Source organism: Stigmatopora argus, chromosome 21 (assembly GCF_051989625.1).
Source record: "Stigmatopora argus isolate UIUO_Sarg chromosome 21, RoL_Sarg_1.0, whole genome shotgun sequence".
Lineage (NCBI taxonomy): Eukaryota > Metazoa > Chordata > Actinopteri > Syngnathiformes > Syngnathidae > Stigmatopora > Stigmatopora argus.
The window spans coordinates 1,527,967-1,551,882 of record NC_135407.1 but is presented as its reverse complement, the minus strand read 5'-3'; the positions used below and the strand labels follow the sequence as shown (position 1 = coordinate 1,551,882).

Sequence of the window (23,916 nt, the reverse complement as noted above, 5' to 3'; positions counted from 1 at the left end):
ATACTCAATTGCGACTTATAGTCCGAAAAATACGGTACTTGAAATGAAAATTTAAAAAAAGAAAGAAGCATTGATTGACACTAATTGGGTTAGGTTTAAAACACATTATTTGAAAACACCACTTTTGTATTTTGTGCATTTTTGTGTGTGCTTGAGCATCTTACGAGGATGAAGAGGCCCTGGTTGGCGAGGCCTTGGTGTTCAGGGATAGTGGAGAAGACAGACAGCACCAAGCAGCTGAAAACCAGCAGAAAACTGAAAGACACAACAGGAATCCAATAGTAAATAATCATATTAAGAATCCAAAGTGTCCCTTATACGTGTTAAAAGTGCTTGAATGAAGTAATGGCCACTTCAGGCACAAATGAAAACAGCGCATAAATTGTACTTCCATTACGTCGTAGGCTTGGCGGCTCGCTCCGCTTAACGTAAACAACAAAACCGGCAGCTGAGAGCATCACCACACACATTTCGGGGTTTTTTTCACGCTGACACTTTTTCAAGGTCCGTAGAATGATACATGAAGTTTGCTGGAACAAAGTTTGTGTTTTGCCACAGTGGAAAGTTTGCGTCGTAGTCCGGCTGTCAGCAGCGCACATGAAAAGTAGGAGTGCAGCACACCATGCAATCAATCACAGCACGACTCCAAACACAACTCAGTACAGGATATATTAAACTACATAAACAGTATATAAATATTATATGAAAAATATTAGTGTTTAGGGGGAAAATGCTGAACTCAAGGGGAAAAGGACAAGAAAAATAAATAAAAATTCAACAAAAATATTATTTGTATTTTAAAATAAGATTTAAAATGAAAATAATATCAGTGGGGAAAATGAATTTCCAAAAATAAAAAAATGTGCTTAATTTTTTAAAACATGACATTTTTGTTACCAATATTTATTCATAAAACAGTATGTACTGAGTAAAATATATTTTTGTCTCATTATTAATTAAGCATGATAATTTTGTGTATATATATATATATACATATGTATATGTATATGCATATACATATGCATATACATATACATATGCATATACATATGCATAAGCATATGCATATACATAAGCATATGCATAAGCATATACATAAGCATATACATAAGCATATACATAAGCATATACATAATCATATACATAAGCATATACATAAGCATATACATAAGCATATACATAAGCATATGTTTTTTTAGGTAAACTTTTTCATCCATACAACCACAATTAGTATTGTATTATATTTGAATTGATGTCGTTTAAAAGTGTTCCATATTGTGTAATGTGTATATGATATTTTTGGGTTAAAATATAGGCGTATTTACAACTTTTTGTATGACTTTTATATATTTTTTTAGATTTGTATTTGTGAAGGTGTGTAATCATTGCAACATTTAGGTTTATACCAGCTTGATTTTAGTTGATTTTTCTTCAATATTTTATTTCAATATTTGTGCACTCTGTTAGTATTTACAATTGCATTCATATTATTTCACCCTATTTTTCCAGCGTTTGATTTAATATTTCTATTAAACATTTGGTTTTGAATCAACATGTAATACAATATTTTTTACATAAATATATTTTATATTCATCTTTAAAAAAATAATTAATAAACTATATTTTCCTCATCACATGCCTTATTGTTTTGGTGTCTAGAGAATTTCACTTGACAATGTATGTACATTTTATGTACTGTAAATATGCTGTATTTCTTATTACATTATTGCCTTTTGAAGAGAAAGTGATGCTATGAGTTCCCACAATAAGGTTTGGCAAACGCAATTTGACTACCTGATTGCTTAATGGACAAAAAGGGAGGGCGAGGGGAGCTTTTACCGCCATTTTGCCGTCAGCATCTATAAGCGGCTCTCACGTTACCCCGTGAAAAACCCCATGTGAGATAACAAGACATTAACGGGCACTGCGCCCACATGCCATTTTGATTCAATCATTTGTGAATGATGAACGGCAAAAAAAAAAGAGAGAGAGAGTAGGCATGTAAATAGGCGGGATGGGAGGGTAGGGTCAAGCAAGGGAATTCCGGAATGAAGGTATAAAGTTTAAACAGGTTGCCGCAATCTTACAAATAATGGCTCTTTTGTTAAGGCTTTTAATTACGTGGTGAGTCCGCCTGAAAGGGGCTTCAAATAACGAGTTCCCGTTTAACACTGCGGGAAATGGTGCCGTTTACTTGAATGAATGGGAACACAAAGTTTTACCACTTACACTTCATTTTGATTCCCCTGTTAAAATTCATTTGAACCAATTTTGGAAAAACTCACATTAAGGGCTACACTAAGAATGATGACAATGACAATATCACCATTCAATTTCAATTATTTTGATGGGCAATTTATCAAAAGCACAAAAAATAACATGTGGGCGATATCCACAATACAACAATTTACCTTGAAATGTATTATATTGTGTGTGGTTACATTTCTACTTTTTTGTACGTTTGGTTACAAATTTTGCTTTGACTTGCAAATGCTTCAATATGTTCTTCTCAAATTTGGCAGACTTATGTAGAGAGATGTGTATTTCAGAATTATGGGCTGAAGTTTTCAAGTTATTGACGGCTACATTTTGATTGAATAGTACTCGTTGCCATAGAAACGGGAATACAGACGCTCCCCTACTTACGAACGAGTTAGGTTCCGAGCGATTGTTCATAAGTTGAATTTGTTTGTAAGTTGATTCAGTGCTATATTTTGTATTATAATTTATGTTTAAGGCCTATATAAGTATATTGAAGGTTTATATAAGTGCATTTGTATGTTTAAGGCTTGTATAAGTAACACACATTGGTTTGTACTGAAAAAAACATTTAATAAAATGGAGAGAATATGTACAGTACTGTATAGAGAGAGAGAGAGAGATTTATGTATTAGAAAATGGCCGAAAGAAGCGATCTAACGACGATTGCACAGTTTTCTTCTTTTTTTCATCATAAATGATGCGGTAGCACTGTATGGCATCATTCAATTTATTTGCAAACTTTGTGCAACGTTCAATATTTGGGTCCTGCTGCTCGATCTTTCTGTTTATAAATGGTACTGACGGTCGAACCATTCAAGTTGTATGCCCGTGAAACGCTCACCACTCTCGCACGCATCAAGCTTCGTTATTATTGCCACTCGTTTCAAATGAAATGGCTTGCCTCTTTCTTGTACCTCCCTCAATAGAAGCCTTTTACTTTTTACCAACCATATTCAATAATGGATGCACGAGATATTTAATGATACAAATGAAAAAGGTTCTTTGCGCACTGGAGATACGTTCACGCACTTCCGCATTGCAACGAATTGGACAGAAGAAGGTAGATGCTGGGTGAGCTGAGCCCTCACAGCGCCAGGCGTCGGTATTAGCGGCGGCAAGAAGCACTACATGGAAAAAAATACAAAATTGGACTTACGAACATTTTTCGACTTAAACGCAATTTGCAGACATGTTCGTAGCGTCTGTACCATTTTTCAAAATTAAGCAGCAAAAATGTTGGGTTTTTCTAATCTACCGGAATTTCTTTGTATCTACCAATCATATATATAAACAAAAAATGCGTGCCATAGGCAGGTGTAAGCAATTATGTGGTAACCCATCACCTATGGATATGGTTAGCACAGTAACCGCACGATATGATCTAAATATTCAGTTTCATGGCTTATCTTTTGATGCAAGATATCTGTATGAAACGATCTCCTGTGAGGATGAGCGATGCTGGCAGGAAGCAGACAACGATTGAACACATCTATCACTAAAAGACACAAACACACTGCCGCAAATAACAACAGTGCAACCAACTGAGTCACCTAGTTTAGAATATCCTAATATAGGTGACTTATCAAAACAGGAAAAACAAAGAGGGGAAAAATACCAACACCTACAAAAAAAAATATGAGACGTTAAGTGCTTTTTGTCTAAAATTGCTGACTAAACAATTCAAAAGCTCAAGTGCTGGCGTCCCCCCCCCCCCTCCCAGGAAGCCAGAAAGGAAGTAGTAGGAGGTAGGAGGGGGTCTAAAGACGGGTGTTGTTTGTTAGCTGACGTGACTAAAAAAATAAAAATAAAAAAAGTATTTGTTTTCCTCGGAATGTCGCAAGCTTCCTTTTGCAGCTCATCAATTATTTATTTGGACAAGAAGGTGCAACATTGGCACTTTGAATCACGACAGGACGACAATTTGACTTTCAATTTGAATGCTTTTGAAAGTACTAATTGGAAACGTAAATGAAACAGAATTGCGACTGCGAAAAGGCCTCTTTAGTGTACCTTTAGCATAGCTAGGTCCAGATTTTCTTTCTGCAGGACATCTGCGTGTAAAGTTAGGCGCTAATGTTAGCTGATATTTTGCTCAAAATGTAAATACGGTGCTACCTCTACTTACGAAATTAATTGGTTCCAGAACATGTTTCGTGACTTAGATTTTTTGTAAATAGAGCAGTATTTTGTGTAAATTCTCAATTTCGTTTCCAAGTCCTCAAAAAAAAAAAAAACTACCAACTATATCCTTTAAAAATGATCCAATTGTCCCGATTGATCACATATAGAGTTGTGAGACAGAAACTGGGAGGCCAGCAGAGTGTAGGGAGATTGTCAACCAGGACGCAACGCTACTGCGACATTTTCAAAATAAAATAACAGATACAGAAAATGTATTGATGTTTTGCAGGATTTTGTAACTTGGATCTTGTTTCTGTATAGTGGACCAGTCATTTGCCAATTAAAAGGTTTCATAACCTGAAAATGTCACATGTAGAAGCATTTATAAGTAGAGGTACCACTGTACAGATAAATGTCTGGTCTCCCACCTTGTAAGGAAACTGTGAAAGGGTCTTAACATCAGCCTCAGACCCTATTGTACTAGATGGCAGTTGTTTTCCCACCGTCAGATGTTCTATGACGGTGGCGTGATGGTTAAAATGTCGACAGCGGGTGGCCCCTGTGCTAATTGGCTTCCTGCCGCGAACAATACGGTGGATAAATGTCAGCAAGCGCTTTCAACTTTGTCGCTGGTACTCGTGACAGGTAGTAAGTGTGCGGGTGAAACCATTACATTCCAAGCCCATGTAGCTCTTTGTCAGGTGCACAGGGCGCCCCTTTTTGGAAGTTTTTGCAAAATTAGCATATTTGATCCACAATCTTAGCCTTTATTGTGCTTTAAATTTTACAGAATTATTATGAGTTATTAAGCGCCGAGTGACAGATTGGATATTTCGCCCAAAAAACTGTTTTCAACTAAGGCCGGGAAAATTTGCTCACAGATGAACTAATGTAGTTACGTACTTCAATTGAATTTCAGGGCCGCCAACGAAAAAAGTAGTATGCTACTATATAGTATATGCAACCCAGTTATAAATAGCCTTTTTCCATCTCATTACATTTACCAAGTCTTACCATGTATGGTATAGGGAATGACTATTGGGTAAATCCTACATTTTATTGCATTGGTTTGAGTATATGACAACGTAAATAATCCCATTTAATCAGAAGACTCTCATCATATCAATCACAATTCAAATTTTAATCATTGCCCAGCTCTACTTTTCAGCCTCACACAGACAATGCAATCCCTCCAAACTACTCTTAGAAGAGAAACCTTTCTGTAAGACATTTGTTCTTTTCTAATCCTTGAGAATAAGGTTGAAAAATATCCAGATGCAGATCCCTAAATCGGCAACTAGGTGTCATTTTTTTTGCTTTCCTAGTGACATTGTCCAAACACAGTGCGTTATTGATGGCAAATACTCGCATGGTAAAAAAACAGACGGCCGTGAAAGACGGAAAACGGGCTACTTGCTGCATTACAGTTGCTCGGTTACAGCGGACACAACGCCAAACATTTGTAGAATTGTGCCTGGGCTAACATTAGCATAAATTGAAGTTGATGAAACAGAGAGAACGTGTGCAACATCCGTTTCTTGCAACGTGATGCACTCTAGCTAGGCTCATGTGTGCAATGTGTGAATGCAATGTGTTCCGACTATGCATTTTTTTTTTTTTACATCACTGCGGTAAACTAGTATGACACAGGAAGAAGGTCTTTAGCTCTTACACGTTTCTTGATGAATTCCTAACCTGAACATTTTCATTGTTTTTGGTCCACTTTGCAGTGAAGGCAGCTTCAAAATGATGCTTGCGTCAGAGCTAAAGTTGCTTGTACTATGTATATAATGGAACTAGTAGCAATACTTTTTTATAGCATTTTATTATTATGTTTGCGTTCATGTGGACAGACGGTGCCTTTTTAAAATCTATAATCGTTAGATAATTCATTCATTTTCCGAACCAATTTATCCTCACAAGGGTCGCGGGGGATGCTACTTAATTTGATATTTTGGTATTTATTATTATTGCAAAAGAAGGAAAGTATTTGATGGGTATTTTTTTGGTCAGTTCCCCCCCCCCCCCCCCCCCAACTACTTTTGACAGCATAATTTTTCTCATTTCGTCGTACGGTGTTTGGAAGGTTTTTGGGGGGTTTGTAAGGGGAATCATAATCATTTATAAGGGCAGTTATCGGCAAAGGTTGACTGACAGGTATGAATGAATGAATTAAAATCAAATTGCATTAAAAAAAACAGTGTGAGGAAGCAATTAAGAAATGGATGCTGATTAGCTAATTGCGGAAATCGTGCTTTTTCCAGCGTGTGATTACACGGCTGCTCGTTAACATTCTCAATCGACACTTTTTGCGAAGAAACGCATGCACGCACGAAAGCCAGCACGTTGTGTTGATGAGCATATGCCGATGTGGACGGAGACACACTGGCGCACACGATATCATTCAAACACAGGGCGATGGACACCCTCAAAGACTGTCACTCACACAAAGAAATTCACACTGTCATTCAAACACATACACAGGGACACACTGACACCCTCACGGTCACTCTCACACACAGACACGGACGACGCAGACCTTATAAATACCGTCCCGGCGCATTGTGATTGTGTTTGAGCCCGGTCACCATGGTGCCGTTTCCTGGCGTGTTTACAGTGAGCGCTGCCATAAATTAAGACCATCTCAACAACACTTAAGCACGTGGGCGCTAAGCGGCGGCCGAGGCGCCTGGACCGAGGCCTTGGCGGGACCAGAAACAGTCTCTAAAAGATGGACGCCGACTCTTGATGGACACTTACGGGAAAAAAATGCTCAAATGGAGGCGCTCGAGTGGGCGCGTTTGTAGCAAACATGCTGACACGGAAATAAAGAGCGGCACGCTTTTCACCACAATGTCAAATCATGCGAACGTTTACACGCGGCTGTGGTTTTGTATCTTCCTGCTTGCAGAGGAGTAAAAACAACAACCAAGACAGTCGAGTGTCATACAGTCAACTAGCAGTAGAATAAAGACCTCCGCCAAAGCCCAAGTGTACTAAACATGTCTAAATTTATGGGCTAGGGCCCTCCTCCATCAGCTACATCAGTCGGGCATGATCCAAGTATACCACAGCATTGACAGTGGAATTATCCTAACGTAACTGACTTCAAATTTACATGAAGGATACTACTGGTTCATAGCGTGTGGGGGCAATTATGAAATTTGAAATACAGTGGTACCTCGTCATATGACCACTCGTCATACAAAATTCTCGTCTTACGGCGGAAATTTCGATCGAATAATTCGCCCGTTATGCGGTCAAAATTTCGTGATGCGACCACCTTTTTTGCATATCTTTCGTGTATAACAATACTTACGAGCACGGAACGATTAATACAGACGAGTTTCTCCTAAGACCAGGAAACGCGCCACGCGCATGCAAAAAGAGGGCTTTCTGGGTAATGAAGTACACTCGTGCACACAACACCCATAGGCAATGGTAACCTTTCTCAGAATAAAACTTCATTAGCCACAATCAATACGTGGGTAAGCTCAACTATTGTATTTCCTGTTATTCTTTCTAAGGAAAGAAGCTCCCGCGATCGTTCTTTAAAGACTATTTCTCGTTGGCAAGTAAGGGAATTTCATACAATGATTACCCCATATTGATCCAGATATAAGGCACACTGTATTTTTAGTTGCGCCTTCTAGTGCGGAAAATACGGTATTTTGTTGCCCTCAACATTTGAAAATACATCTTAAAACAATCTTTTTCGTGCGATTCCAATCCTAAAAATGACCGAATTGGGCCTCGTTTTTGGTCCCGTGTTCGGCTCGGGCACATCCCTAGTATATGATATTGAATTAAATCTATCAAAGGCCCTTGAATCAAATCATGGCAGAATCAATAAATAATTTGGTGATGTATACATACCAATACATACGCTAGTGCAATTGAATTGTATTGTCAAAAGTGAACTGCAAAGACAAACCAATACAGCAGTCCATAAAGATGATGCTACGGTATTTCTGTCTTGCCTTGACCGACACAACTGTTACATAAATCCACATGACTACACATAATGTGGGTGTCAGCACCCTCATATATCATCTGCCTTGGAGGAGGTTTAAGGTCTCCGTCAGCCACTTTTGCCCCCGAAAGGAGAAATCGATATGACGACCGTGGTTGAAACGGAACCCAGTTCCCCCACTATGAGCCATAGTATCATTTTTTTTTTGTAAAACAGAACACCAATGTTTAACTTAATCATGCAATTCAGATGTATTCAATCATGTTTTTCTGCATTCTCGGGCAAAAAGGGAAGACCTGCATGAAGCCCCCGTTACCCGTTAGCCCACCACAGACCAGCAACCGTGCACGGTGGGGCCACGGTTCTGTTAAGGGTATCTCACCAGTACATCTATAAATACTATGACTTTAGGCTCAAGCTTTCCTAAACACACCCCCACAGACACATACAGTAGTTCGAGGGAGTCTGGGCCATAAAAGGTGACAGGGGATGTTTTCCTGCACTAAGCCAAAGACTCAAACTCAAGATGGCTTACAAACCCACAAGTTATTTGATAAAACTAAAGTAAAAAGAGATTTTAACTATGTCAGTAGGTACCATGCAGGATTTGACTTCAACTAATACAATGGGAAAGTGTAATGATGACCAATAAAAGCATTAAAAGAGCAAATTGTAACGACTGAGATACGGTGGAAATCTTTGAAAAGTACTTCAAATCAAACCAAACATTAAAACATGCGATGTTTTTAAACACATAGAAAATGGAAAAATATAAACATTTTATACCAGCATATTCTGTTCAGGGCATGACATCACAAGGTATTATTTTATTTAATTTGTCATTATTTTAACGTTAACAATCATGTTCAATGTGATGTGTTGTGTATATATTCATTCCTAATTTTATTTATTTAATTTTTTATTGGGCCTTTAATGGGATTTTGATGGGAACTCTAGAAGTCACATTTTGGATGTAATTATTAATAATGTAGTGTTAATGTTAAGAAAAAGTAACTTTGCTTTGTCTTTGTAATTTCATTTAATTTTAATGTAATACCCAATAATTGATATTGTGAAATATATTACTTTGCTCATATTTTTCCTTAAATATTGAAATTGTAACTTATAATTATATATTTTTATTTATATCATACATATAGTATTTTGAGTCTATATATATATATATATATATTGTAATATAGTATTTTGAGTCAATATATATATATTTTTGTAATTTAATTTTTTATGTATTTATTCCTTTCACATCTTATTCTTTTTTTTAAACATCCTTTTTTTAAAACATTTAACAAATTTTAAGTGAACTTTTTCCATTATTAGGACAGTGGAGATGGCTGAAGACGCTGTGAACTAGAGGCAAACCTTGGTCCATATTAACACAGCACAAGGGTACAAAGTCCCCATTAATAATAATTGGCTTGCACATCTCTCCTCAATCTATAATTCATATGCGCTCTATTTCTACCCATCAATCAATCACTCATCAATCACAACACGACCGCTCTCTGGCTTCTCGTCCATACGGACGAGCGCCGGCCGGAATGACTATTACTGGATTCCCAAAGACTTTTTATTTTTTTTGCCACCGCCAAGACCGATTTAGCCTGGAGTCTCGCGGCCTGGCAAAAACCCTGCCGGGACCCCAGGGAGAGGTGAAAGGGGGGGCTAAGATGGGGCATGTCATCGGCCCTGGGTCAGGAGATCAAAGGTGAAAAGAAACGCTGCAAAACTATCCCTCAGAAACTTCTTTTTCCACTTGATACAGTAAATATTAAAGTCTACACCCCCCTGTTTCAAAGCATTCTCCGCTGATAGTGTGGCTTTAACGTCCAAAAGCTAAAACAAAAGCCTACTTGAACACCTGAACATTACTGGGGGTTAATCAGATACAGTGGTACCTCGATATACGAGTGCCCCGACATACGAGCAATTTGAGATACGAGTAATATTTCGGGCAAATATTTATCTTGAAATACGAGACAAATTTTGATATACGAGCATACAGCGGACGCGAGAGGCTGTTACTTTGTTAATAGATGGTGAATGTATGCATCGTAATCCAAGTTCATTTAAATTTGTTTATGTTATGTTACGATTGCATTGCCATGCAAAAAGCCCCCCCCCCTGTCCCTCTCTCTCTCCCCTCCGCGAAATCTGTCTAATTTTAGGAATATTAAACATTTTTTTGTACTATTAAACCACTAGTTATTTGTTACTTTGTTAATAGATGGTAAATTAGAACAAATACAAATGTTTTTCTAATTCAATATCCTGTTTTTGGTATTTTTTTCAGAGGGTTGGAACGAATTAATTTGTTTTTAGTTCATTTCTATGGGAAACTTTCATTTGAGTTACGAGTAAATTGACATACGAGCTCAGTCCCGGAACTAATTAAGCTCGGATCTCGAGGTACCACTGTACCTCAATTGTTCATTTTTGCACAGGTTAGTCATAAATAATGGTAGAATAAATTTTATCTTTGTCCATTTTTTTTAAATCACAAAAAAACAGAATTGGAAGAGGGGTGTGCAAACTTTTTATATGCACTTGAAGTTGTGCGTAATCTCAGATACGCTTGAAAGAGCCGCTAAATCACAACTTTAAGTGACCTCTTGAAACAATCACACAGATTTTACTGCCACTCAAGTCAAGAGATTAACACAGACAAAACCTTTAGTTTTCAAGATGCAGTAACCTAAAAAAAAAACATAAAAATATTTCCACAAAGTCCTGCACATACTAAAGTAGATCATTTTGGTCAAACTGATTTTCAATTAAAATTCATTCAGGAAAAATAAATCCCGCCAGGAAAAAGAACAGTTTTTGTAAAGTGTTTCAGGCATTAAAAAAATGCCAAATTTGGGGCATTTTTATTCGGCATTTAACAGTTCTCACAAGCTGCGATTTTTTTTGTGTTAACATGAAGTCATTGCATTTTGTTGTAATGAAAATACAAAAGATTTATATTTGATCAGGCATTAAAATGAAAATAAACAGTTTTCCAGTCCCATTTTTTGAATAATATCGCAGTGTTTTCACCCCAAAAATATAGCTCCTCCTATGTATTAATGTTATTATTGTAATTTCATGACATTTTTTGCTTTTTGTCTCACTTTGCTTATTTTAAACTCAGTCAGAATAAAAAAAATTAAAAAGCAGTTTTTAAGAAAAGAAATGCCAACTCATTTCTGTCTTGACCTTAATATGTATTTCACACTTTTAAGATTTTTCATAAGTAAAAAAAATGTTTTAGGGTGAAGTAGTTTTTTAGCAAAAATGATTTCAATTACTAATTTTCAATGCCACGAAATAATGTTTTTTTGTTTTACCAAGTCACTTTTAAAGTTGGGGGGAAAAAAATTGAAAATAATAATAACTATCGCTTATCCGGTGATTCTTTTGACATGGTAAGTTTATCGCCAATAATTCGCCTCTAAAGTTGGAAAATGAAATACAAAAAAAAAAAAAGAAAAATCATAGCTTAACCAATAAAAATTCTGAACTTCAGAAATACAGTTTATATTCACGCCTTCAACAAATGATCTAAAAATGCAATGCTTTAATTTCATTCAGCACGATGCCTTTAAAGTTTTTAGTTATTAAAAAAAAAAAATCAGATATTGTTTTTAAAAAAAAAAAAATACAGATAAAACTATCAGGAATTTGGAACCGCTGCCACTTACTTAGGTGACAGCGACCAAGCCGAGTCCAGCACGTGAATTCCCGGCAATGACATGATCACTGTTAACCATGTCTTTCTATAACTAATCAAAGGATCATAGGGAAATTAGCACCCCGCTTCTCCAAGTTAGCATGCGGCTCACTTCCATTAGCGTAGATCAAAGTGACCTTAAAGAGGCTTTGTCATGAATGAATGAGCCCCCATGCCACCCCACCATAAACCACCACGTGTTTGCCATACCCGACACAACATGACTGGAATCACAAGATGCGCTTGGCATGTGAAACTTGAGCTCGTCGGGTAGGAACACGGCGAGTTGTTCTGCTCGCCGAACAAAGTCTGGGATTTCCCAAGGAAATAAACGCATGGGTTTCGAGGCAGCTGCAGGCACAAAAACGCGCCAAGCGGTCCAGGGGAGTGTCGGCATACGACCGGCCGGCGGGTCCGTGGCATGTGCCGACCGACCTGCCTGCCGTCGTAGGACAACTGTTGCAAAGACAAACCGATGCTGACATGTTTTATAAATAAGCGACCAGTGAACTTTGACTTTATCCGGGATTGGGCTGGCACGCTGACACGGCATTCTTTTTTTGACAAGGACAATAAAAATGGGACTCTCAAGCAACCTCATGAATTGACCCACTGACTACTGTCCTTATTTTGACACTGTAGACAAAGTGTTGCTTTGCATACATGGCGCATATGGAATTCCCTAGGGATGTCCCAATGCTGATTTTTTTCTCCAAGATATCTTTTCCCAATAGCGATACGTTACCGGTCGGATGCCCAAATCTTCCATGATGGCACGCATCCTTGTAAGGGTTTTTGGAGCCTATCCTAGCCCAAAGGCAGACTACACCCTAGAATGGTCGCCAGTCAGTCATTGGGCACACTGAGCGACAAACAGCCATGCGCACTCACAATCAAATCGCCACCAGCGGGAATTGAGCCCGCGCCTGCCCACACCGAAGTCAGGTGAGTGAACCTCTAGACCCGGGGTAGGGAACCTATGGCTCGGGAGCCAAATGTGGCTCTTTTGATGGGTGCATATGGCTCTGAGCTAAAATATGGAAACTGCTGGTGAGGGAGCCAAGTCCAGAAAGGACCAATAGGAACGTCACATCGGAACTGTGGCATTGATTTGAGTCTTCTGCATTCATTCTCTCATTGATACTCATTGATACTCATTGATATTCATTGATTAGCAACAGCGTAACAATGTTTTCAAAAGAATTCAGAGACTTTTTGTACTTTAAAAGTGGGAAAATGACAAAAAAAAAATTGCACATTTTCATGTATTTGGACTTTTAAATTGTGGGTATGGCTCTCAATTAATAACATTTGAAAATGGGAATTGTTTATGGCTCTCTCTTTCAAAAAGGTTCCCGACCCCTGCTCTAGACCATCAGGTGGCACATATTTTTTTAGACCAGTTGAAATAATACCAAAAAATAATGTATCCAGTGAATGACAAATCATTCAATTATTCATTTTCCATACCACTTGTCCTCACAAGGGTCGTAAGGGGTGCTGGAGTGTATCCCAACTAACGGTGGCGATTTAGTGGCCACCCAATCGAAGGGCACAAGGAGACAGACAAGATATTCACACTCACTCATACCTACGGGCAATTTAGAGTGTTCAAACAGCCTACCATGTGTACTTTCGGGAGGTAGGAGTAAACCAGAGTACTCGGAGAAAACCCACGCAAGCCTGCTACTGAAAACACATGACGACTGGATCAAATCCAATATTGTGACAAAATCCAATGTTGTGCGATACTCCAAAAATAAGCTCTATCGGGTACTGATCACTAGCATTAATGCAAATTTGAAAACTCAAAAACAATTGAAATCTGAGAATATCTACTGTTAAATGTTTGAAATTCCACAGGTTAAATGTAAAAATTTTGAAATGTTGACGTGATTGTTAAAATAGTTGATTAACAAGCTAATCACTTATAGTTGTTGAAAGTAAATACACCCCCCTACCAAATTTGAACAAAGTTATTGCAACATATGCAACATAATCATCATCTAAAATCATCAACAAAAAACAAGCACCATTCTTTTTTTTACCAATCAGGTGCTTAGCACCAAGATAAGGTTGTAAGCAAATGGTTTAAACAATGTATTTCCCATAAATAAACTACAGCGAATAAAGTTGGGTTATTCAATTGGGTTGAGCTATTTTAGTTGAGATTTCGTGATTTTTTTTTTACTGTCAATGGACATTATCTCTTGAATTTTCTGCTGGGTTTGTTTATATAGTGTAAATTTAGAAATATAATAAAACGTGGTGTATATATATATATATTATTTTTATTTTTCTCCATTATACATGTGGATTATTTTCTTGTTATCTTCCTCAGTAACTGCCATCGAAAGTTTCACTGCCATTGTATTTTCTGCCGGGTTTGTTTCTGTAGTGTAAATGTAGAAATATGATAAAACGTGGTGTATATTTTTTTTCATTATGCATATGGATTATTTTCTTACTTGTTATTTTACCTCAGTAACTGCCATCAAAAGTTTCACTGCCATTAATGGTGAGTGACTGTTGTCTCTCATCATCAATGACAGCTAATGAGTAAATACTAAACAAAACATGTCAATTAATACATTTAAACCCCATCATCTTTTTTTTACCCGATTCTCTGAAAATGACGTGATCGGGTTCGATTTCCGATCAGATCGGGGGACATCCCTAATACAAACAATTAAGAAAATCTGAATTAAATCTTTTCAACTTATCAAATTTCTTTTTACACAACCAACATGACAATTGATGCAACAAACTAACTAACACATAATCAAACCTTTGCAAAATAGCTGAACCATTTCTCAAAATACTGCAGTAAAAAGACCAAAAAGTACATCTAGTTTGAGACTTGTGTTACTACTACTTTTCAGATCTCAAAAACCAATAACGATCCGTAACATCCTCAATTTTCATTGTTTATGATAGAATGTGATGTATTACTTAGTGTTGTTAATTGAGATTTTTGCCTATCTTTTAATCGACATAGATTCATTTTAATATCATTATTCCCCCTACGTGTTTTCATTAAATGGGAATTGCACTGTGTCTAGAAGTCCCGTGGAGATGAAGCACGGCTGATGCTGTTTGCGTAATTGGAAGATACATCATCCAGCTGTTCCGGCGACACGTGATTAAACATTTTTGCCTATTTTGTCCAAAAAGAAACAAAAAAAAGTTTGAAAATGTAACTCACATGAAGACGTGGTATATGAACGCCCATCCCCTGGGCCGTTCTAGGATGTTGTACAGGTAGTTTTGCAGCTTTCGGAAGCGCTTGCTGGTCTGGGACGCGCCGGCCCTGGGGCCCGGAGGTCCGGGTAAGGGCGTACCCAGAAGTCCGGTGCGGTGCAAGGGCAAGCCACGCTCGGGGGTGGTCGGCTCGCTGCGTTCCGTGTGCACAGCGGTGAGCGCCACGAACTCTTCCCGCCGCTCGTCCTCCGCGGCCGGCGGCGCCAGCCTTCGGACGCCGCCGTTGTTCGACGGGCTTCCCAACATCAAACCAAGTTTGGCTCCATGTGGGGAAAACTCCTCGGCCGAGAAACAAAAGACAAGAACACACGTGGAGTTAATTTCAACTACTTAAGTCAAGTTACGGTCGCTATGGGAAGCATCCGGACACGCGTGAAGTGATCCGCAGACTTCATCGCGCTTGCTTGCTGGGCTTGCCGGGCTGTTTTGGAGCTGCTGGTGCGCGCTCCTAGTCCACTTTGAGCGGGTGGGGGAGCGTCCGAACCAGGTGGAGGGAGGGAGGGAGAGTCCGTCCGTGCACGCGTATGGTGCGCGCGAGTCCAATTTCGTTTGCAGGTATGGATGGCACAAAAAAAAGTTGAGGGGAAGTAGGGTGGTAAAATGAATGACTGAGTTAGGGTAATCTGTAATAAATTAATCAATAAAAGTCAAAACTGTCCTGGAAATATACATGTTACATTCCTGGCTGGAATTACATCTCAAATATAGAATTTGACCATTTTTTTTGTCTCCCATGTATTTTATTTCATTGAATATTCATTCATTCATGTTATGAACCGCTTATCATCACAAGGGTCATGGGGGTGCTGGAGCCTACCCCCAGGTATGGATGGCACAAAAAAAAGTTGAGGGGAAGTAGGGTGGTAAAATGAATGACTGAGTTAGGGTAATCTGTAATAAATTAATCAATAAAAGTCAAAACTGTCCTGGAAATATACATGTTACATTCCTGGCTTGATAGAATTACATCTCAAATATAGAATTTGACCATTTTTTTTGTCTCCCATGTATTTTATTTCATTGAATATTCATTCATTCATGTTATGAACCGTTTATCATCACAAGGCTCGTGGGGGTGCTGGAGCCTACCCCCAGCGGACTTCGAGGACAAAGCAGGGAACACCCTGAACCATTCACGCTTACACTCATACATACCTGTTAACCTCTGCCGATAACTGCCCTTATAAATGATTATTGATTCCCCTTACAAACCCCCAAAAAACCTTACAAACACCGTACGAGTTGTATATGTAATGGTAATATGCTTTGGCAACAACTAGTATAAAGCACATTTGTATAGAAGACAGCTACTCAAAGTACAGTACATATTTATCCAAATTGATTTCTTAGACATCTGATAATGGCAAAAATAATGTCCAAACCCCCCCAAAAATAAATTTTGGGATGTCAAATACAGTAAAACCTCGATTATCGTGGTTAACGTGGACCAGACATTGCCGTAATAAGAATAAAAACGCAAAGTAGGGCGCGATAAAATGACTGGGCTCATGTCAAGCTGCCACTTTGAAGAAATGCTGGCTCTAATTTACAATTACACATCTGAAAAATAAAATTCTGTGTTTTTTCAATTTGTTAAAGAAGATGTTTTGCACTAGGATGGACATGTTAAAGGTGTTGTCATTGGCTTTAAACAATGAACATGTGACTCTTGCATGCCTTGTGTCTGTTTGTGTGTAACAGCTTCATCATGAATGTCAAAGGGGAACAGGAACAACCCCCCATGGCTATTCGAGAGACGCTGGAGATAGGACATTTCTTTAAAAGGACCCCTGGAAACATCCCAACTCATCCAACTATTCTTTGCTCCAAAACCAAAATGGCAGCCATCCCACATCATTTTTCAAGAAATCCTTTTACCAAGTTTATTATACAAAGTTCCCCAAATTAACCAACTTATTTAGTATTCATTTACTAAACTCACATGTTTCCTCAGAAAAAAAGACTTCTTGTGTTTTAGAGTATAGTGTGAATTTTTTGCGGGTCGATTTGCGATAGAAATATTTTCCAAATATCGTTTTTCCACGAGAAACTGGCCTCCATTTTTTTTAAAGCAATTTAAGTGTGTGTTTCTGGCATGAGCTTTTTGAGGCTTTTTTTTGGTGGATCTACCCGCAGCAGACATGCCTGCCAAATTTCATATCGCTAAGTGAAACAGGCTTTGGGGGCTGGATTTTTTTAAAACATCCTCTAGGGAGGGCAACAAAGCCAAATTTTTAGCTTCAAACCAAAATGGCAAACTTCCTGTATCTTTTTGAACGTTTTCTCTAGAGATTTATTTGTGTGACGACTCCTGAAAACCATGTCGACCAATTTTCAGGTTCTCAACTGAAAGTGGTCTCGGGGGCAGAAAAAAAAAAACTCCTGGGGTAGTCATTTACTATTATTAGATTAGGTTATCATTTATTAGTTGAGTGGTTTATCTAATACACTTTATGATATGTGAAGGGTTGTATGGAACTACTTTTCTAATCTGAAGATTTTTGCCTTCACCTTTGCTCCGATAGAAGCTACTGGAGGCGGCGTGGGAGGAAGGGGTTGGGGGGGGGGGGGGGGGGGGGCGTGACGGGGACAGAAACAGGTGCTGTGGGGGTGTTGGTGGGGGCTACACGGAGTAGAACAACAGCTTTGTCAGACTGTATACTGCCGAGGTCACGTGTCAAGTGCAACTCTCGGGAATGCATTGTCTTGCTCAACCGCCCCCATACCGCCTCACGTTGTCTGTCATTTGACCACCAAAAGGTGACATCAAACAAAGGCCATGCTGCTCATTTACGCAATAAAAAAAGTTATGTTTTTTTGTGTCTTACACTGTTACCAACAGCTTTGCTTCTATTCATGCAACACGGTTGGCCTGACGTGCGGGAATGCGGTAGGAATTCACAAATCCACATTTATAATCTTCTCAAAGTTTGACAGGGTTAATCTCTCAGAAGCTAAAACAATAAAAGTTTGGATTTTTTTGCAGGTTAATAGTTGAAAACTCAGAAAAAGTTGTCTGACCTGTGATGAAAATTCGAAGTATTTTCATTCATTCTCCATTCATTTTGTTTTCTTCACTACTTATCCTTGTCAGGGTCGAGGGTGCCGGAGCCTACCCCTGCTGAATTCGGGCAAATGGCTTAAAACACCTTAAACTGGTCGCCAGTCAGTCCTAGGACACACAAAGATAGACAACTATTCGCTGAGTGGAGATCAAACCTACACAACCCGCACAAAAGCCATGCGAAACAAGCACCGCAGCAGGTGGTATAGTCAAACTAACTTTTTAAATTTTTTATAGGATCAAATTAAAATGAAGAGTATAGATGTATATTAAATTTCCTGATTTACCCCTTTTTAAATCAATAATTGTAATTTTTTAATCATTTTTTTCTGTGTTTTTAGTTCAAAAATCATTTTGTAAAATCTAAAAATATATTTTTAAAAAGCTAAAATAAACCTTGTTTTAGATCTATAAAAAACTGAATATTCAGGGGTTTCAATCCATTTATAAAAAAAAAAAAATCTAAATATCATATCTAAAATGGTCCGGCCCACATGAAATGGAGTTGACGTTAACGCGGCCCGTGAACCAAGCCGAGTCTGACAGCCCTGCACTATACAAATCTTCCTCTGTTTCCTCCAAACGCAAACTGGCCCACAAGAGGTGGCGTGTGGATGGACGGAATCGCATCAAAGCGGCTTCAAAACCCTAACTCCTCCTCCCTCGCTCACCACCGGCCCTTTGCCCCAGGGGGCCCGGCCGGGGTTAGGGGGCGGCTCCCTGACAACCCCAGACAGCTGAGTGGGCTCGGACTGTAAACTCCCGCGCTGTAACGAGATCGGTCAAGAGAGGGTGAGCTTTTAATCCAGCTCATCAACAACGTCTCGTACCGGGGTGGAATAACAGTCAGGGATCACCCGGTGGTGGAACACGCAAAGTGGCAGGGGCGGGGGGGGGGTGGGGGGGGGTACGTTGTACGGTCGGTTGGTTGGTTGGTGGTGAACACCCTCTCTCTCTCTCTCTCCCGCTCGCTCTGTTGTTTTTCCCACTCCAGCCTGGGAGCCACTCAGGGAGAGCAAGTCGGAAGAGGGTCTAAGGGGACTTGGAACTAGTCCTGTCAGCAAATGTGCACATTACAGAAGAACCTCGGCCCCGCCTCCACTCGCACCGACCGTTTATTTTCCGCCGCTTAATGGCCTCCTCGGCCTCGTAGTTGCCCTCATTTTATCACCGTTCCACAGCATGTCTGGAAAACCTCAGATGGAGGTGAAGGTGGAAGCCCCGATTGTTGATACAGCCCAGTATTGGCAGCCTCACAGTTCTGGGGTCATGTGTTCAAATCCAGGTCAGTCCACCTGTGTGGAGTTTGAATGCCTGCGTGGGTTTCCTCCAGGTATTCTGGTTTCCTCCCACATTCCAAAAAAAACATGCATGATAGGCTGATTGGACACTCTAAATTCCCCCTATATATGAGTGTGAATGAATGGTTGTTTTTCTCCGTGTACCCTGCGTTTGGCTGCCACCGGTTCAGAGTGTCCCCTGCCTCTGGCCCGAAGTCAGCTGGGATAGGCTCCAGCACCCCTGGCCCTAGAGAGGATAAAGCGGTTCAGAAAATGAATGAATGAATAAAACAATCTTAAAAAGTCATTACAGAAACAAAAATCAAAACAGTATAAAAGGAGAAAAACAAACAGCGGTACTATACTATATGTATATATATGTATACATGTGTACATGTGTACATGTGTATATGTGTATGTGTATATGTGTATGTATGTATGTATGTATGTATGTATATATATATATATATATGTGTATATATATGTATACATATATATGTATATATATGTATACACATATGTACATATATACATATATATATATAGATGTACATATATATACATATACATACATATACATATATATACATATATACACACACATACATATATATATATATATATATATATATATATATATATATATATATATATATATATACACATATATATGTATATTCAATTCAATTCAATATATACATAAAAATAAGCACATATATATATTGAACTTTTCATAGTTCTTTCTTTAGTCTATCTGTTTCTTAAGCATATTCAACATACAAACCCGATAACCTTTTGTCACTTGGCGGTAAACAGTTTTGAATTCAAGCCCACCCAAAAGGCCTGCTCCATAAATGGACTATAGAAGTCACCAAAACTTGAAATACCAAAAAACGGGAGAAGAATTGGCGTGGCATGAACTAAAAAGTACCAATTTTGAAAGAAATATTGAAATCAATTTACATCCATTGACTCCTACAAAATCAGGAATTACATTTCACCTTGGAGTAAAAAAGATTTTGGGCATTCCTCACTATTTCCTGCCATCTGACCGCAATCTAAAAAATGAATTATTAATCCGCAATTGATCGTTAATGTTCTCATTGATCAAGTAAACGCCTCTAATGCACATGCAGGTGTGGCGGCGCAAAGGCCAGAGAAGTGAAAGCAGGAAGCTGAGGGTTGAGGGTGGAGGACATTTTGGAAGTCAGAGGTTCAATTCAAGCGCCAGTCCGTCAAAGGGTTCTTTGTGACCTGGAGCCAACCAGGGCTTCGTTTTGGCGCTCCGGTCAACTAAATTAAGACATTTGGCCGACGCTACCTCACTCTGCGGTGGCGTAACAGCACTACACAACACAGCTGGGCAGGAAAAGACACAATGAAGTGGCCGTAACTGAACTGCGAGACAAAAACATGCATAGGTCAGTCAAAGAAGGTTGCATTGGGGTTAAACATAGTGGCATGCTAAACTACTATACAATACTGTAAAAGCAATTGGAAAGGACTAAGCAAATAAGATGGAAAATTGACTCTATTTTTTCCATTGGAATTTGAAGTTGTGATAAATGGTGATTTATTATTTTATGAGAGCATGTGACTGATACGGTGTTCTAATTACTGCAATAAATTAGAAGTTAACAACAACCTTTTTTTTCCAACAGGTTAAACACCTTTAGTTTTAATACACTCACTGGCTAAAATATTTGTTTTCTATTTATCATATTAGAAATAAGTGAAAATGAAATGAACATCAAATAAAAATACCAATTATTTTTTTCATTTCATGACTCAATGCCTAATGAGAAGATATTAAAGTTTGAGCACATGAAAAATAAGAGCTCTGGTGTTAAACTATCATTATTGTTGGGCAAGTGTACTCTTGTCAAGGGTTGGTTGCCAAGTGGTCACAAGTTCCAAAATGAGGCAGGCTGGAGTCCACATCACCCCCACTAGCCCAGGCAGGCCTGATGTGAGCGCTTCGAGGCAGCCAAGACAAACACCAGCAGACAATCCTACTCATGCTTGACTTAAGCCGTCCAACATTCTCGCCCCTCTTCCAGCCTGGCCGTTGAGCTTCCACTCATTAATGGCGTTATGGTTGGGCCATTAAGCCCCCATTAGTGGCCGGGTCCCACGCCGACTACCGTTGAGCTTCTCTAGGTCACAAGTTGGGAACAAGATAGCCATGTTTGTCCCCACGTATCAGTAGGGACATAATTACCTCTCCGGCGGCATGTTTAAATGGGACAATCGGATAACCTGTGACTCCTATTGTTGCGTCGGAATAAGATGAGAGTCTGGCAAAAGGGCCCGATTTAGCATTACGCAAATATAGGCAATCGTATCTCGAGGTACCACTGTAGTATATATGTTTCCAGAGTATGTCCTGGGCTTCTATGCTCGATTTGATTGTTGTCCAACCTACTTAACACACTTTTTGTCATGGCCAACTGAAAGGTTGTAGAAATAAAAGTGCCATTTTAGAGTCACTGTTCTAATTTTGGAATTCCAAGAAGCTAGCACAACAAAATCTCAAGACATTTTTTCCCAGAGGTGAAATGTCATTGGAAAGCTTAAATAATTATTCATTTGATAATTCTATAACCTTCATTTTGCACAAAAAACGAAACTTTTTCTCATGTTGATGCCGGAGCCACAAATGATAAACTATGGCTAATATAAAGCATTATTATCCGTTACAGTACTGAGACAATTTGAAATGATCTTTTAGATAAGCCTCAATGAAATCTGAAGGAATGTACTTTGTATCTGGTTCAATAACACTAATAAATTCTCCAACGCGCACTTATTTTATGATGGTCATTCAAAATTTGTAATACACAAGATGATTCAATTTACCTTAGTTACCACAATGACTAAATAAACGCCTTGTCCACTTTTCTGGAACACTAGTGTTGAAGAATAAGCAAGCCTCAGCCAAGCGATAACTCAAGTGCAAGGATACAACGCAGTATTGTTGATAAATACTGCCCCTACTTGGACAATTGAAAGAATACACTATACTCCTTTCAACTCTTCCACAATTTTGAGTAGTTAATTGCCTAGATTTGAGTCTAATTACCATATTTTCACGACTATAAGGCGCACCGCATTATAAGGCACACCCTCAATGAATGACACATTTTAATTTTTTTTCCATATATAAAGCACACTGGATTATAAGGCACCCTGTCTATTTTGGAGAAAATTTAAGACTTTTAAGTGTGCCTTATAGTATAATGTTTTTAACAACATTAAAAATAAAGCCATGTTCAGGCATGAGAACAATAAAAAACATTAAACCTCCCATCAGCTGTCAGGCTCTTTAACAAAAAAGTGTGTTAAGACCTACTGTATGCATGCATGTACATCTATATGTATGTACTATATGTGTGCTTATATATGTGTATGTATATATATATACGTATATATATATATATATATATATATATATATATATATATATATATATATATATATACACGTATATATATATATATATGGATGTATATATTATTTATTAACCCACTTATTACCTATCTATTTGTGTCTAAAATGCCTTTCCTATATCTGCATCCTCACCCCCTTGCTACTGTGACAACGAAATTTCCCGAATACGGGATGAATAAAGTTATCCAATCCAAACACTAATTGGCATACTTTATTATTATCTTACATATCTCCTAAGCAAGATTGCTTGAGGATTAACCATTGACTGAGCTAGATTTGCACATTGAAAGATTTGCATTCACTGCGAGCCCTCCCAGGTTAAATGAATTATTAGGTTATCGTTAGCGTCATCGTAATTTTGTTTACCCATTAATTAATACATTATTCTGACATGGCATGTCTCCCCAAAAAGCAACTGACAAGCCGTTTCACCTCCTATTCTTGATCACTTACCTGGTAACTGTGCTGAATTTGAATCCTAATTGATGCAATATCACCATCTATACTTGGATTTTTTTTAGCCTTTATCTAGAAACTTCTTTTTATGGTTTGAAAAGCAGTGGAGTTTACATTAAAGTGTTAAATCTCAGCATTTTTGCTGGATTATAAGAAACTGGGTCTTACTGTATGTTGAACTCTGTTGTGTACCAGCTCATGTGGTAGAAGACTCACTCACAGGATGCTTTTTGAAGCGTCACTACTCACTCATTGAGCACACAAGCTGGCCTAAAACTGTAACAAAAAGTGTGCATTAGTAGCTCAAAAGGAACACAAA

At 38.5% G+C, this 23,916-nt stretch overlaps 1 protein-coding gene across 3 annotated transcripts in view; it reads right to left on the bottom strand.

Annotated features, from left to right (window-relative positions):
* Nucleotides 1-23,914, bottom strand: part of kcnq4 (potassium voltage-gated channel subfamily Q member 4) — a 44,794-nt gene extending 20,880 nt beyond the window's left edge. For all 3 annotated transcript variants that reach the window (XM_077589925.1, XM_077589926.1, XM_077589927.1), the window contains exons 1-3: nt 23,766-23,914; nt 15,292-18,519; nt 165-255 (exon numbers count right to left, since the gene is read on the bottom strand). In XM_077589925.1, the coding sequence (XP_077446051.1) occupies nt 165-255; nt 15,292-15,593 (393 nt within the window). In that variant the 5' untranslated portion in view covers nt 15,594-18,519; nt 23,766-23,914. The remainder of the gene's footprint in view (nt 1-164; nt 256-15,291; nt 18,520-23,765) is intronic.
* Between the last annotated feature and the right edge of the window lie 2 nt (nt 23,915-23,916).